This window comes from Cryptotermes secundus, unplaced genomic scaffold, assembly GCF_002891405.2.
Source record: "Cryptotermes secundus unplaced genomic scaffold, Csec_1.0 scaffold120, whole genome shotgun sequence".
Lineage (NCBI taxonomy): Eukaryota > Metazoa > Arthropoda > Insecta > Blattodea > Kalotermitidae > Cryptotermes > Cryptotermes secundus.
The window spans coordinates 2,022,008-2,034,455 of NW_019742442.1; the positions used below are offsets into that span (position 1 = coordinate 2,022,008).

A 12,448-nucleotide genomic window follows, 5' to 3' on the forward strand; every position below is an offset into this window, starting at 1 on the left:
GTCATTATTAGAAGGCAGAATTGAATTGAATTGAATTGAATTGAATATATTAATGATTTTTATGTCATTGGGAAATATACTTTTACCTGATTTCCTGTACATTTCAGCTTCTTTATCAACTTCATGTAAGAATCTGCTAGATTAATATCCAGAGGAGTCAAGATGTAGCGGTATTTTGAGTACACAAAAGGTTATCCTGAATAAATATATGGCAACTTGGTATGTGTGATGGTAGGAGGCGATGATTTATTTGTATCCATCAGCTGAGTCTTACTATTTTCAGAAAGATAAATATTGTCAGGAACTGTGTGAAGCGGTGAATCCAATACAGTCTGCACAGAAAAGATAAAAATTTAAATTCAGAAGTTTATCCTCTATGAATGTACAGGGGCTACCAGACAGTAAAAAATTTATGTCATTAATGATATCTCTGTGTTAGCAACTTTTATTATAAAAATGTTAATATTTTATCCATAAGATAACCTTCATATATAAATATTGTCTTAAGTCATAATGCAAGTTATTTTGAACACAGCAATTAAACTTCAGGTAATTTCTTGACCAACTGAGTGACTACTCAACCCCACCATGAGGTTATTTGTTAATATATATGTATATATGTACTTATTTCTGGCTTAGAGGTTTTAACTTGGTGGTAGTGCTTATGTATTAATTGTCTGTTTTTGTAACATGACTATACTTTACTGACTTTAGTTTGTACCTTTTTCTTCAAATACCACCCAAAAGTAACATTATATTCACATATGTTCAACTCTCTTAGGTAATCTACAGGAAGCCGCCAACAAAATTGTCATTATTTGATGAAATGATTCTGTTTTGATGAGTAAAAAATATAATAGTGTTGACAGATATTAATATTATGCTGCATGATTTATTTAGTACCATATACAAAATTTTTCAATAAGGTTTGTAAAATTCACACATAAAGGGAACTGAATTAAAATATTTCTGAAATGCATTTTATACACCCAAATGCAAAAAATATATTTCCTACAGTTTAGACTTTCAAAATTAGGGTGTGCATTGACCCTGGAAAATACAATACATTATCAGAGTTGTAATAGTTGTTGGTTATGTCATGAAAAATTCCCACTAGGGTATAAATTGTTATCAATCTGTGTATGCTAACCTCATATGATCTAATGGTATGTAGATTTTATAATTAATTTAACAAATCAACTAAGTTAATCAGATATGTATTATGAATATCTATGTATAAAATCAATGCATAAAGATGAAAATAAACTCATTACTTCAAATCTAAAGAATGTGTCAATGCCATGCACCCTGTTCATCCTTACCATGTCTACAAAAACTACCAAATTTCCTAAACTCTGTTCATTTTTCAGCCAATATTTCAAATGTTGTGGTGTTTTAGTTGTATATCAGTTTGGTAAGGTAAGTTATAGTTGTTCCTGAGCTTAATTTATTAACCACTATGACATGAAGGTGTAGGGGGGAGTGAATGTATATGAATGTATAGATCCACATTTTATTGACCTCAGCGTTAGTTGGACGTGAGTGGTCAGCTTCACGCCCCAGCCGCTTTGCCCCAGAGGAAAGAACCCCTGGTACCCATTATATAGGTTGGGTGGGCCCTGGAGCCGGTGTGTATGATGTGGAGATTAGAAAATTCTTGACCCTACAGGGACTTGAACTCTGACCCCTTGTTCGTCCAGTCCATAGCCAGTTGCTGTACCGAGTGCACTATCCCAGCTTGTTGGTCTAAGGTTATATCAGTTAAGTACAGTGAAAAATCACTTCCCGCTTTTTGGGATAATTCAAAAGAATTAACATAGGAGCAGTATAAATTAAAGACATTTTGTGGAATTGTCTTATGGACTATAACATCAAGAAGCAGGGTTTACTCATTGAGTAGACTGACAATGACATATGAAGGAAAATCTGAGTTGTGGAATATGCCCTGTACAAAACAATAAGAATGTGTTTTTTGTACTCACTTTTGCAGTTTCTTTCTGGCACTGGGTATTGTGTCATTGGAATCTTTCAGTACATGTCTGCGAATCCCAAGCATGTAGTGTTTGACGTACTGGTCCCAATTAATTTGTGAGACATCAAAATCAAATGTTGCTTTATCTTGTGCATCACGCATTAGCATACACACATTCTCACGATGAAATTTCCATTCATGAAGGGCAAAAAACTCGCCAGTCTTGGCTGCCAGCTGAAATCTTTTGGCAATCTTGAACATTCTGAAAATATGAAAATCGTGTCAGTGCTCAGAACATAACAGTAGTGGCATTAATGCAGTTTCCCCCATATCTCACGTCACATGCTTTAGTAGCTGCTTAGAGAGATGAATGTTTACTTAGATCATAGAGAGTCTTGTATGACATCCATTATCTGCCTCAGCAGTTGAATTTAAGGCGGTAAAAATGTTTGCATACTCTTTCGTTTCTTGTTACCTGATATTGTTCACCTACCTAGGCAGTGAATTATTAAGTACTAGATGAATATTTACACACATTATGTAGATCCATGTTACTTGACAACATCTGCCTAGGCAGATGGTTTTTATATTAGGGGAACACTAAACAGTTTTTCACCTTTCTCAGCAGTTCATTGATAAATAGGTGAATATTTACAAAAATTGTATATTTTCTTGTTATATAGTACTCTTCACCTGCCTCAACAGTTGGTTGTTAATCAATTTGACATAAACAAAAGAGATGTTGTCTACTTTGGTTTTCTCCTCCAGGGCTTTACTTATGTAACAAACAAACAAAAAAGCATGAACATTCGATTTTGCAAACATTAAAGAAATCCTGTTATTACTCGCTGTTTTATGACAACAAAAGAAAATAATTTTAATAACATTTCATTATAATCATTATGGCGCAAAAATATCGAATAAATCAATGGGCAGAACAGGTGAAGAATTAGGGTTAAACCACTGTTTCCTATTTTCAAATTATGAGTCTGTAATATGATATTTCGTACTTATTGTAATCTGAATTTATTGTCTCGAATATTTGAAGATTTGTACTGTAACGTTTATTATGTCTTGGAAAAGTTATTATCTCACTACTAGTAGTTACTTAAGATCTTGATGTCAATTTGTCTAGTCCTCCACTGTTTCCCTACACCATCCCCTTCTTTTGCATGTCACTGAACTCTTTGCAACTCACAGCATGCACTATCACATGTCTCCATTGAAGCACACCCACACTAACCCCCCATGCTCACTAAGGTAGAAATAAACATTGTTTTATTTCAGGCTAACTGCCACTGTTTTATGCCCATAGTATTTCTCGAGTAGTCCTGTGCTTTTGCAAGTGGACCAGATGCTTGACATTTCTCGAAGAGTCGACAAGAAGGGAACTTCTTGAACGTTCAATGAAAGAGAGGCACTCGCATGCTGGCACATGACCCGAATTCCCAGTCCATCAATTAGTTAACATGGCACTGCTCAGTTTTCAAGTAGCAGCTCAGTATGAGGAGATTATACACAGGCAGACCACCATAATCTTCGCTTTTCTGTTGAAACATTCCATTTATTCCACTGATGAATTTATGTCCCTTAAATTCTGAAGTGAGTGTGTTATGGTTTTATGTTATGACAAATATCTTGTCCTCGCTTAATCTATAATAGAAAATGTTGGATGTTGGGTTTTTTGGTATTGAATTGTTGAAAGTGATATGATGTATTGTATGATTGATGTGTATGAAATCTGTAGGTAATTAAATTTCATAGTATTGTTGACTCATGTATGAGATGTGTGTTATATTAATATGTAGTAATTGACTTGCTCTATATCTGGAGGTTGTATCTCCAAATATGGATTCTCAGAACAAAGAGATTGATTGATTGATTAATTTACTGAAGCTGGATCATGGATCTGGGTAGTCACCCTGCAAGGGTCTGCTCAGGATGGCTGCAGCTTAGGCGACTTCCCCACTGGTGAGTGTCAGGGTGTACAACTGAGCTCGGTCTCCTTCTTGGAATGCCGCAGAGATGGCTAGTCGGTAGCGATGGGTCTTTACCCTGTTACTAACAGTCTTTTCCAATGATGCACTGCCATTAGGTGGATCCATCAGACAACAGATTCGGGGGCCTCAGCGTGATACGCAAATGTCACTCTTTTTCCATCACCCCTCGATGTCAATCCTCGTACATAACTAGTATTATCGCTGCTTAATATTATTCAGAGTTTTGTTGGCACCCAGATAACCTTCTGAAGATCTGTCATAGAGCCCACCAAGTATTGCCTTCACTTTCTTTGGAGTAGAACTTTTTGGGCTGTCTTGAACAGTGCCTCAACTGACTCCCAGTTTCACTCCAACACACCGCCTCTCAGCACCAGTTAGTTGTATGGAGCCAACAATTCTTGTGGATGAGACAGAAATAAAGATTTCCTTCCACCTGGGATGCTCCCCAGCCCCTAGTTCCCGTAAAATTGGTCCCACGTCATTGTCATCTAGTTACGCCCTCAGGGTGGCATGGTCTAAGCTATCCATGGAAGAAACAGTGATAAGTTACACCTTCCGGATCCCATATTGCCGTTCGACTTTCTGTCAGTGAGAACGGGCCTTGTGGAAGTGTCATCTAGAAGAGCCATCTAAACTTACTTTATCTGCCCCTAGCAACATTCTGTTTTCCTGACGTGTGTGTCTCTTTGCTGTTGTCCCTGAATTCTGGCCCTATTCACTCTTCGGTGGGTAGCTTTGGAACTTGGTCACACTTCTCTATTCACCGCCTCTTGGGTCCCTCCAGCAGCAGAGTTATGACTGTCTGACACCAATGTGGTATTGGGATCAGGTTCCAGGATGCCATAACGACGTCTTTTCTTCGCGCATTCATAGCACCGCCGTATCATAGGCCTCAGAATATCAGGTTCAAAGATAATATCGTCTGTGATTATGGAGATAAAAAACCAGAGGTGTATTGTTCTTCACAGAGTCAACTTCACCAGCGTCTTCTTCAACACAGAGACGGTCTCCCTAGACTCTCTTGCACCCTCAAGTTTCAGGGCCTGATCAGGGTCTTGAGAGAACTCTCGCCGTTCATGGAGAGATGATTTTTACTTCACAGTTCTTCACTCTATCTACGAAAGTGTACGCTGCTTCTCTTTGGATGAAGCCCTTGGGCAAACTTATATGCACCAAGTGGGCCAACTGCTCACTGGCCGCTGCCGATTCTTGTAGCAATTCATCGCTCAACTGAGTCCTGGCCTCCTCCAGCTGGTGGTTTCCGTAACTATTCTAGCGCCCCAATGCTATTGTCTTATGTCGCTCCAGGTGGGACACGCTCTAAGATGTCGGTAGCTTGTCCCTGCATAATGATAAATAAATATGTGACCTTCTTGCAGACTGCCCAAACGTTCCGATTAACTATGGCCTCAAATTGGCAGTGAAATGCCTACCAGAACGTGAATCTGTCAAACTTCTGTGGATTTGTCATGAGGGTGCTGGTTGCTGCGTTATTACCAACTCAGGGTCTCGAGCGGGCTCTACTGCTGCCCACAGCCTCTCAAAGTTCCACCATGTGGCTTCCAGATTGCATCGATTAGACTCAACGTTGCATCTACTTCTTTTTGGCAGGCCGCCAGTCAGTTCTGGCCACGGATTTTGTCCTTTTTCAGTTCTTCATGGCCGGCTGCTGGCCGTTCTTGATGTTGCTCATCTTACTTAACTGCTTCAAAATCACTTGAAATGCTGGATCCATCTTTGATCCTGACTTCTGAAACCAATTGTAATTGCTATCATCTAACTACTAGTAGCCACTTGGTGTTGGTTTGTCTACACCACCACTGTTTATCACAGCATGTACTATCCCAAGTGTACTTTGACACATGTCAGCACTAGCTGACCGCTCTCACAAAGACCGAACTAATTTTCAGGCAAGCAGCCATTCTTTTATGGCCATAGTATTTCTAGAAAGGTCCTGTGATTTTGCTAGACGTGGACCAGATAATTGGATTTTCCCTTTAGAATCAATAAGAGGAAGGAGGATGCACAAAAGCTTTCAGGTGACACCCCNATACATGCTACTGGTTCATAAAACACACACACACACACACACATGCGAAGATAAAATTATTTTCATCATTGAGAATTTCTGTAATATTCTGTGGAAATCAAATCTATATCTCCTTCCCTTCCACTGTGTATAGAGGACAGTCAGTGTAAATCTGCACATTTATTCTTATTTGAGATAAATTTGGTCCAGTCACGCAACATGCCCATAACCATTAGAACATGCATACCATTAATATAAAAAGTACTGGATATATTTTTCAAAGAATCCTGTATTCTACTGCTAAAATCAATGAAGCACATCCTGCTATATTTCAGTGCCCAATTAGAATCACAATCTCTTAAATACTTTTTTGAGAGCCCCAAAAATATTAGGATCATGAGGAAACAATCGTATTGAAAAGAGCATTTTCCAGCCCCTTCAAATGCATTCACCCTCCATGAGGACTGCAAGAACAGTCAGTCGTAAACCATTTTCTTTGTTATGCATGTACGTTGATACATAGTTAGACGGATGGATGGTTAGACAGATGGAAGAATGTACATATGGACTGATGGACAGATAGACAGACAGAGAGAGAGACAAATAAATCTCTGATAAATTTCAAACCATATCATGCCCACTGTGTATTAAGCATTAAAAAAATAAACTTACATTGGTTTAGCTCCCTGCAGTCTGAGAAGAAGGTCAGTCAAAAATGCTGGCAAGAAGTGGAAGAACAACTCACAGATTTTGTGGATGAAGTAGTTGGTACGGAAAGTGAAGCCAGGATACCACATGACATATTGTGTTGGTGTATCACAAGCATGACGGTGTGTCAAAACGCCAAACTCTCTCCAGCTTATGGGATTCACTGATCCAGAAGTGCAATTGTATACACGGACTGCATTTGATCTAAACAGAAGGAAACATTCTTCTAACCAAAATGAAATCAAGTTCATGCTGTCTGTAATAAATGTGATAGAAAACATTTAACATGTAACATATTTTTCTGCATCACACTTAGTGTATTTGTTGTTGTGCTTTATAAGAATTGAGTCCATCTGGCAGAGAAATAACTATAAATTTTTTCCCAACATATTTATAGACAAAACATGAGTTGTTTCTCAGTACAAACTAATTTCATATATTTGCACTCATGGGTGTAAAATGTGTATCAACCTTCTGGGGGTAATTATGTGTCAATTGTTTGACCTGTTGATGTGCCACCATCCATTCAGCCACTCTACTGTGAATGTGTAAAATAAAACTGACTACTTTATTTTATGTTAATTATGGAGTAAAAGCTTCCACTGTCTTACATAAACAAGTTGGTGGGGATATGAAATATGTAAGATTAGTTCAACATGGGAACAGATTGTGGCTTTTGGGGAGATTAAGGCAAACGTTATGGTCCCAAAACAACACTGATTTCTTGAGTAGTTGACTGCTCAGGAATGTGCTGTGCAAGAGAACCACAAGGCTTCATAATATATATTTCCATGTACAAGACTGGAGTGTGCTACTACTGTGAATAATGTTTAATGTATATATAAGTAGTAGAAATCCAGTATAATTAGTTAAATAGGTGCAAGTAAACTACTTACACTGGTTGGCTCTTTGCTACTTATTTATGTATTGATAAGTGTAAGGGTCAAAGATAGCTCTCATAATGATTTCTTTATATATTTACAAATAACAGTATTCAACCAAAATGGTTGTTCTGAATTCTTAATTAGTCTAACTAGTTCCATGGGTGTATCTGAGTCAGTGAAATTATTGTACAGTAATTCTGAGAAAGACACAGGCTTTCTTTAAGTACATAAATAGCTAAGTACTCTCCCATTTTCCTCCCCCTTTTCCCCCACATCTGATGAATAATGAACATTTGGTTATTAGTTGATCTGTTATGTTGAAATCCACACTGATGATGGCCAATAATTTTGTCTATATTAACCTTGTGAGAATAATGTTCGATCAAAATTTCTATGTATTTGATAATGGTGCTATTCCTCAGTAATTATTGATCTCCAAGAATATGCTTTCTCAGTTTTCAAAATGACTAAAGAATGTGTAATACACTCAGAACTGTGTGCCTGTAATTAAATCAAGGAACTTTGAAATACAATGTAGTTATGAACTGCAGGATATATAATTGTTGACAAGCAGATGGATCTGCCTAAATAAGTTGCAATATTATTCACAATGTACCTGTAAGTAGCTGTATGCCAGGCAACTCCAATTAATGTATTTACTACAAGATCTACAGGGATCAGATCCATATTCAAGCCCTGATCACATATAATGCTCCGAATGGTACCACGTGAGACCTCCATCATGATACCGGTGATGCCACAAGTATTGTCCACCCAACCTGGCACTGGTTCACGCCATGATGCTGTAACTGAACATTACATATATATTAGTAGCGCAGATCTGCTAAACTATGTTAGCTGCCAGAGTAATGTATTTTTATGCAATTTAAAGTCTGATTTCCATTGAGAAAAATACTACAATAATTAAAAAAATAATTGCATGTAAAGAATCCTCAATATATCTGTTATGCATAGGAAATGAGAAATACTTTTTGAAACGTTTTAGTTTGCATATTTGAACTGCAGTTTTGAATAAAAGCAGTTTACATGACAAAGATATTTGTGATTTATATAATTCAGCTCATATTGTTTGGGATTAACAGATTGGACATATAGCCTAAATGAAAGAAACAAAAAATGAATACAGAATTTTCTTGCAGATTTGTTTGTTACATTATATAATGATATTTCATCAGCTGCAGAGGATATGCATGCTGAACTGGAGTATGCTCATAAGCAACGAGTTGGACGTGATGTGGGAAAAAGTAGTTGTGGTATGTATTAAGGGACTGATGAAAAACATAGAAACAATCAGGATAATTGCATCTGAGCCAAGAATCAAACTAGGGATTCCAAAAACTTATGCAGTAATGCTACTGGCTCTATCACAATACCAGTCTTTGATGCAGAAGCTTCTTGTTAAGTAACTATTTATAAATGAGAGGGTTGAATGTAAGAGTAATATTACATTGATGTTAAGGAACTAGAGTTAAATACAAGTGAACTGGATTTGCTTATGTTAAATTTCAACATCGAATATCTGTGTTAGTGGCCTTAAAAACCTTTAGATTCTAATGAAAGAAACTGGAAACTCTTGTTCCCTCATACCTATTGATGGTCTGACAATAGCTGCTGGTATATCATGTGCTTGTTCTGCAACTACCCACTCTGCCATTGCCTTTGATAGAGTGTATGTATTAGGATGTTTTCCTTGAAGTTGCTGAGCCATAATATTCAATGCATCATCGCTCAGAGTTCTGCAGCACTGTATAACACATTCAGGGTCTGCTGGTGGAGGATACACAATTTCCATGACCTCACTTTTGTCTGCATTTGAGTATGCTGTTGACACATGAACAAACGCCTGAAAGAAAAAGATTTATTACATATTTTATAAACAGTTCAACATCACTATAATTTGATTGTCTACTCCTGTAACATTTCTTTTCTGAAGCACATCGTTTAGTATATAAGTTATGATAAAACTGAATAATCTGGCAAATTGCTATAAGGGTATGAAATTAAATAAATTTACAAAGGCATGTGATAAAAATGTAACATTTTGTCATTTTTCCAGTAATTGCATGTAATTCTCAAGCATGTGGTGGTAAATGTTGCAATGTAGGAAAGAGATACAGAGTAATCATGCAGCAGCAGTATTTTTATAGGTTGCATCTGTTTTTGTGAATTTGACAGAGTTTCTAGGTATATTTCTATCCCTAGTTCAATACATGTTCTGGTTTACAGAAACCATTGTAGGGAGGACGATTGTTAAGAGAAGTTATAGAGATTACGACTATCTACAATAGCTCAGTAGATGCCATTTCTTGTTGGATCCATCACTCACTTACTCACTCATGGAGCTGAGCCCTTCTTGAGGAGCCGCCAATTCTGCAGCTACTCAAGAAATTCCCAGAATTTTATGGAATGTGAAGTTTTATTACTGTATTCAGAAGAGCCCTCCACTGGTCCCTATCCTCAGCCAGAGCAATCCATCCCATTTTAGTACACGTATCTATCTAAGATCCAGTTTAATATTGTCCACTCACCTACACCTTGGTCTTCCCAGTGGTCTCTTTCCTTCTTCCTTTCCAAACCAATATCCTACATGCATTCCTCATCTCCCCCATTCGTGCTACATGCCATGCCCACCTCATTCTCCTTGACTTGATCATTCTAATTATACTTGGATGAAGAACACAAGTTATGAAGCTCCTCATTATGCAGCTTTCTCCAACTTCCTGTCACGTCATCTATCGTCAGTCTAAATATTCTCCTCACACCCAGTTCTCAAACAGCACCATTCTATGTTCCTCCCTTAATATCAGAGATCAAGTTTCACACCCATACAGAATCACAGGCAAAATTATAGTTTTGTATAGTGTAATTGTTATGTTTTTGGACAGCAGATGAGAAGACAAAAGGTTCTGGACTGAATGGTAGCAAGCATCTCCAGAGTTCTATCTCCTCTTAATTTCCTCCTGAATCAGTTTTTGATTTGCTGTCATAAGTAAAATGTAAGTAAAGTAAAGGTATCCCTGTAACAGGCCGTGGAGGCCCATAGGGTTGTGAGATGTTGAGGTTCCCACGTTTTCTAGACAGTAGGCTCATAGATGGTAGCAAGGGTGTCAGCCCTGTCATTGTTCCCAAATATCTGAACTGTGCCACATTTTCAAAACATCTGTTTCCTATCTTTATGTCATGATTTTGCCCTGCATTTTGGTGATGAGACAGTAACATATATTAAGTTTTCTATGTGTTTACTTCTTGACCAACCTCCTTACCCATGTCAATTAAAGTTTGTGTGTTTTTCTTTATGGTATATATGTATATATTATCACCCAGAAGATTCACATCATCAGCATAGACCAACAGCTGATGTGTCCCATTTAATTACAGTCCCGCCTGGTTTTCCTGGACCTTCCTAATGGCGTATCCTATAGCAAAGTTGAAAGACAATGGCGACAAAGTATCTCCTTGTTGTAAACTATTCTGGATAGGAAAATTGTCAGACAAATGTTTACCTATATGGACTTTACTGTACGTTTTGTTTAAGCACATTTTAATCAGCCTAACTAGGTTCATTGGTACCCCAAACTCTATCAGAAAATTGTACAATACTTCCCTCCTAACTGAATCACAGGCTTTCTTGAAGTATACAAATAGCTGATGCACTGTTTCATTGTACTCCCATTTTTTCCCTGTATGTGACGAATGCAAAAGATTTTATCAGTAATTGATCTGATACATTGAAACCCACACTGATGATCCCCAATAATTTCATTTATGTATGGGCTTAACCTTGAGAGATGAATATTGTATAACATTTTGTATGAAGTTGATAGCAGTGATATCCTGCAATAATTACTACAGTCAGTTTTATCTCCCTTCTTGTGAACTTGAGCAATAATAGGCTACTTCCACATATCAGGTAATTTTTTCTTATTCCAGAAATTAACTTTTGGATATATAATATTTCACCTACTTCTTGAATCAGTTCTGCTGGAATTTGATCACTACCTGGTGATTCATACCTTTTCAAATTTACAGTAACAATTTCAACCTCAAAAGGGCTACAATCAGGTACTAACGGCTCAGTTGTATGCATTTCTACTTTATTTTGTTGATAAATATGTGAATGTATATAGTAATTAATAAATAAATAGAAAACTTGCAGAAGAGTTTACTAAGGTAGTAGTTTACAGGCGTATATATATTTATTCTTATTTATGATTTGCTAAAGATTGTGTCAGTTTTACGTGTAATTTTGTATGGCTAGAGAAGAGGTCATATTTTACTAGTTTAAGCCAGCAGATCAATAAAAGTATGTAGCCATTAGTAAACATAAAGAATCACTTATCAGTCGTTTTACTGTGTCATGTACATTAAGCAAATTAGATTTTACAAATACATGCATTAGCCAAATTAAATGTAATGAATGCCAGACCTGATCAATACACTTCAATGCTTCTGACTTAGCAGATTATCTGGACTGAACAATTGAACATTACCTGAAGGTTGTGAATGTTTCTGCACAACTGAATAGCCCTTTGAGTTCCAAGGGTATTTAGTATCACAGCAGATTTAAGACTCTCATTAAATCTGACTGTAGCAGCTGCGTGGAACACAATGTTAACTTCAGTTACTACGCGGCGTCTGTCTTCCTCATTGAGTCCAAGGTCTGTTTCTGACACATCACCCTGCAAACTAACTATCTTGCTGAACAAGGCAGGAGATTCTGTTCTTATTCGGTCAAACACCTGTAACATGTTACAACAAATATCATGCATTTTTAGGTTCATTCCAAGTGGGAATTTATTTGACTAAGTAAATAATAACAAACCAACTGGTTAAC

The 12,448-nt window shown here is 37.1% G+C and overlaps 1 protein-coding gene across 4 annotated transcripts in view; it reads right to left on the bottom strand.

Moving 5' to 3' along the window:
- LOC111873080 (putative fatty acyl-CoA reductase CG5065) overlaps window positions 1-12,448 on the bottom strand; it is a 71,594-nt gene that overhangs the window by 3,469 nt on the left and 55,677 nt on the right. For all 4 annotated transcript variants that reach the window (XM_033754951.1, XM_033754952.1, XM_023867475.2 and 1 more), the window contains exons 3-8: window positions 12,105-12,353; window positions 9,202-9,457; window positions 8,210-8,402; window positions 6,674-6,913; window positions 1,983-2,234; window positions 87-332 (exon numbers count right to left, since the gene is read on the bottom strand). In XM_033754951.1, the coding sequence (XP_033610842.1) occupies window positions 260-332; window positions 1,983-2,234; window positions 6,674-6,913; window positions 8,210-8,402; window positions 9,202-9,457; window positions 12,105-12,353 (1,263 nt within the window). In that variant the 3' untranslated portion in view covers window positions 87-259. The remainder of the gene's footprint in view (window positions 1-86; window positions 333-1,982; window positions 2,235-6,673; window positions 6,914-8,209; window positions 8,403-9,201; window positions 9,458-12,104; window positions 12,354-12,448) is intronic.